Raw genomic sequence first — 4,471 nt, 5'->3', positions numbered from 1 at the left:
CTTCCAGTAAGTCATCATGAAGGCCTGGAGGATGAGCAGGAGCATTATCCATTAGCAGCAAGGCTTTGAGTGGCAGATTGTTTTCTAAGAGATATCTCTTCACTGAAGGACCGAAGACCTCATTGATCCACTCAACGAACAAGATACGAGTGACCCAAGCCCTGCTGTTGGACCTCCACATAACATTTAACTGGCTCTTCTGCACCTTGTACTTCTTGAAGGCTCGAGGATTCTCAGAATGATACACGAGCAGGGGCTTGATTTTGAAATCCCCACTTGCATTAGCACAAAACAAGAGGGTAAGACGGTCTTTCATGGGCTTGTGACCGGGCAGTGCACTCTCTTCTGCTGTAATGTAGGTCCTCTTTGGCATCTTCTTCCAAAAAAGCCCCGTCTCATCGCAGTTAAAAACCTGTTGGGGCAGGTAACATTCGGAAACCATGAGCTCTTTGAACTCGACAATAAATGCCTCAGCTGCCTTAGTGTCAGAGCTCGCAGCCTCTCCATGCCTCACAACACTATGGATGCCACTTCTCCTCTTAAAGTTATCAAACCATCCCCTGCTTGCCTTGAAGCCTTCCTCCTGTTCTTGCGATGTACCTGGCAGTTTGCTTACAAGGTCGGTGTATAAGGCCTTTGCTTTCTCACAGATAATGTGCTCGGACACAGTATCACCTGCTAGTTGCTTCTCATTTATCCAGACAAGAAGCAACTTTTCTACATCTTCCAGAACACGTGGCCGCTGCTTTGATACTCTAGAGACTCCTTTTGCTGCATCTAGCCCCATTAATTCTTCTTTTTTCTTTAAAATTGTACAAATTGTTGAAGTAGACTTCTGATATAATCTTGCAATGTCGGACACTCGCATACCCTGTTGATGTTTCGTAATGATTTCTTTTTTAACATCCACTGTAATCACCCCCTTCTTCTTACTGCCTTCCTTTTCCACCTTTTTTTTCTTACTTGGGGGCATTATTGGTGAGGTACGCCAACAAAGATGGTGAAATGATAACCCACAATCCTGCATTGAGAAAGAGAAAGAAGAATTTGTACTGTACTGTACTGTAAAAGGCATTGTGTTCAGCCCTGTGTACTGCACCAGCCTGTATGTACTGTATACAGTACAGTACAGTACTGTACAAGGCATTCATTGTGTTCATGTACTGTACCAGCCTGTACTGTAAATGGTCCATCAAAAACTCACATTGGTACTGTACATTTATTCCTGAGGCAATGCCCGCACATCAGCTTCTTGTGTCAAACTTTAGGCCCCTTGCACACCAGTCAACAGATTATATCCAGGTGTCATTCACAAAACACAGTATGTACTGTACTGTACTGTATACTGTACATGTACAGTATTGTGCAGTGTACAGTATTTTGTGTTTTTTACTTTATAGGACATAAGGGTGGTGAACTATGGAAAGAGCTGCTGCATGTGAAGGATCCTGTCCTGGGAGAGTTTATTTAGCACTGTTGGCACTTATTTTAGAGACACTGTCCACTGCCATTAGTTTGATTAGAATCAGTACAGTTCTTTCATAATTTGACTTGCCTTACGTTTCTCACGTTAATTTGCCTCACGTCTGTAGTATGCAGGTGCAGGGGTTCCGCCCATCCGCTCTGCGCCCATCCGCTCTGCTGTTATCGGAGACACTTGGCTCGGCTCGGCTCGGCTGATGACGTCACTTCCGGGTGCGGGCGCCGCTCGTATATCAAAGCGGCGCTCGCAAACCAAAGCAAAAAAAAAGAAAAACGATTGCTCGTCTTTCAAGTTGCTCGTAAACCGCGGTACTCGTAAACCGAGGTTCCACTGTATATACATACACACATATATCTATATATAATATATAATGCATGAATTATAATCTAATCAATAATCTAATTTTATTATATATATTATATATTAAATAATAAAATAATATTATTGATTCCATTATAATTCATGTGTTTGTGTTTCAAATTTATCACATCTGGGATGTCTACTAGACTCTTGTTTTGGTCAGGTTTAAGTCAGTAATTACTAAGAATTAGGGTTGAGCGAACACCTAGATGTCCGTGTTCGACGGGTTCGGCCGAACTTTAAAAAAAAGTCCGGGTCCGTGTCCCGGACTTTTACCGAACTTTTCCCGGACACCGAACCCCATTGAAGTCAATGGGGACCCGAACTTTAAGGCACTAAAATGGCTCTAAAACACCAAAGGAAAGGGCTAGAGTGCTGCAAATGGCAGCAAAACGTAATTAAGAGCATGGCAAGTGCTCTGCAAACAAATGTGGATAGGGAAATAACTTAAAACAACAAAAAAAAACAGAAAAATAAAACAATGTTCTTCTTCATCTCTGAAGGACGAGGCCCATATGGAGTAGGAGGGAGGTTAAGGTGGTGGTGGATGTGGCGGTGACATAGGCGTGCGCACAGGGTGTGCTGGGTGTGCCTGGGCACACCCTAATCACCTAGGGCACATAGCATTGCCAGTGAGGAGATGGGAAAGATCTCCCTGGGACCTGCTCTGCTCTATTTCTCCTTGCCTACAGGTACATGGCCCCGATACATTACTCTCCCTGCTGACAAACACATGCATGTGTATTTCAACTTTGGGGTGCACACCTTAATGCAATAGGCTGCGCACACCTATGGGCGGTGTAGGTGGAAGCGGCGGTGGAGGAGGACCAGGGCCGGATTAACAGCATCATGGGCTTGGTGCTGAGGATTTTGAAGGGCCTTAGGGCCGTGCCTTGCCATGCACCCAGAGGAGGAAGGGTGCAGCCATGCATGCCTAATTCAACATGGGATGCTGTCTCTGAAGCCCATAAACACATCCATGCATCGCCAACTGTCCCTCCTTGTCCGGCCTTCACGCTGTGTGGGGAGGTTCTGAGGGTGCTGCCTGGGGAAGCGAGCATAGAAGCCAGACTTCTGTGTTTACAAGTGACAGAAGAGCGGTAACAGTGAATATGGCCAACCCGGGGCCTATATAAAAGGTAGGGGCCTGGAGCTGCAGCTCCAATAGCCCCTACATTAATCTGGCCCTGAGGAGGAGGACGAGGTAGCCAACACTGCTTCTTTTCACAAATTTTAAATGAGGGTACACCCCAAAAGAGTGAGAAAGAGCAAAAATGGAACAATGGGTGGGTAAGGTCGGTATCCATTGCTATTCTGCATAAGGTACGGAAAAGTCCCGTGGGATCCATGCCTGGTTCATTTTAATGAACGTGAGCTTGTCCACATTGTCTCTGGACAGGCGGCTGCGCTTGTCTGTTATAATGCCCCCAGCCGTGCTAAATACCCGTTCAGATAATACACTGGCTGCAGGGCACGCCAGCACCTCCAAGGCGTAAAGGGCAAGCTCAGGCCATGTGCCCAATTTGGAGACCCAGAAGTTGAAGGGGGCAGACCCGTCATTCACTACATGTAGGCGTGTGCACACATACTGCTCCACCATGTTGGTAAAATGCTGCCTCCTGCTAAGACGTTCCATCTGAGCTGCTGGTGCTGCTGTTTGTTGTGGCGTGCTGACAAAGCTTTTCCACATTTCGGCCATGCTAACCCTGCCTTCTGAGGTGCTGGCGGTGCCCTGGTTGCGTTGGCGACCTCCTCCTCCTCCTCCTCTGCCTTGTGCTTCCACTGTGGCCCCGCTGTCAGATGGGAATGCCAGCAGCATGGCGTCTACCAGCGTGCGCTTGTACTCGCGCATCTTGCGATCGCGCTCCAGTGAGTGAATTAAGGACGGTACGTTGTCCTTGTAACGGGGATCCAGCAGCGTGGCCACCCAGTAATCAGCACAAGTTAGAATGTGGGCAACTCGGCGGTCGTTGTGGAGACACTGCAGCATGTAATCGCTCATGTGTGCCAGGCTGCCCAGAGGCAACGAAAGGCTGTCCTCTGTGGGAGGTGTATGGTCCGTGTCCTCTGTATCCCCCCAGCCACGCACCAGTGATGGCCATGAGCTGGCCTGGGTGCCACCCTGCTGTGAACATGGTTCCATCTCCTCCTCCAGCTCCTCCTCCTCCTCATCCTCCTCATCCTCCAGAACTGTGCCCCTGCTGGACAATTGCGTCCCTGGCGTTTGCGTGTGCAGGAACCCACCCTCGGAGCCCCTTGCGAATGACTGCCCTGAAAGCCTTGGAAATGTTACCTCTTCATCCTCCTCCTCCTCCTCATCCTGTGCCACATCCTCTTCCATCATCGCCCGAATTGTTTTTTCAAGGAGGCATAGAAGTGGGATAGTTAAGCTGAGAACGGCGTCATTGCCACTGGCCATGTTGGTGGAGTACTCAAAACAGCGCAACAAGGCACACAGGTCTCGCATGGAGGCCCAGTTAAATTAAATAGCGGAATAGAAAATATGATCCAAAAAAAGTGTATGTATATCACACGTACACAACCACACTAGGCCCCAATTACTATTGTTTGTACCCCTAAAAGGCTAGATGAGGAGTAGGGGGAGTATGGAACAGGCAGCACCCTCAA

At 48.0% G+C, this 4,471-nt stretch overlaps 1 protein-coding gene across 1 annotated transcript in view; it reads right to left on the bottom strand.

The window, feature by feature from the left end:
* Positions 1-973, bottom strand: part of LOC309556580 (tigger transposable element-derived protein 1-like) — a gene marked incomplete at both ends in the record, with an annotated part of 1,707 nt that extends 734 nt beyond the window's left edge. The window contains one exon of the mRNA XM_082259022.1: positions 1-973. This exon is cut by the window's left edge and continues 734 nt beyond it. Within this exon, the coding sequence (XP_082115148.1) occupies positions 1-973 (973 nt within the window).
* Between the last annotated feature and the right edge of the window lie 3,498 nt (positions 974-4,471).

Source organism: Pelophylax lessonae, assembly GCF_965119305.1.
Source record: "Pelophylax lessonae genome assembly, chromosome: 5".
In the NCBI taxonomy this organism is placed as follows: Eukaryota; Metazoa; Chordata; class Amphibia; order Anura; family Ranidae; genus Pelophylax; species Pelophylax lessonae.
The sequence above is the reverse complement of the archived record's forward strand: the minus strand, read 5'-3'. Positions and strand labels throughout refer to the sequence as shown.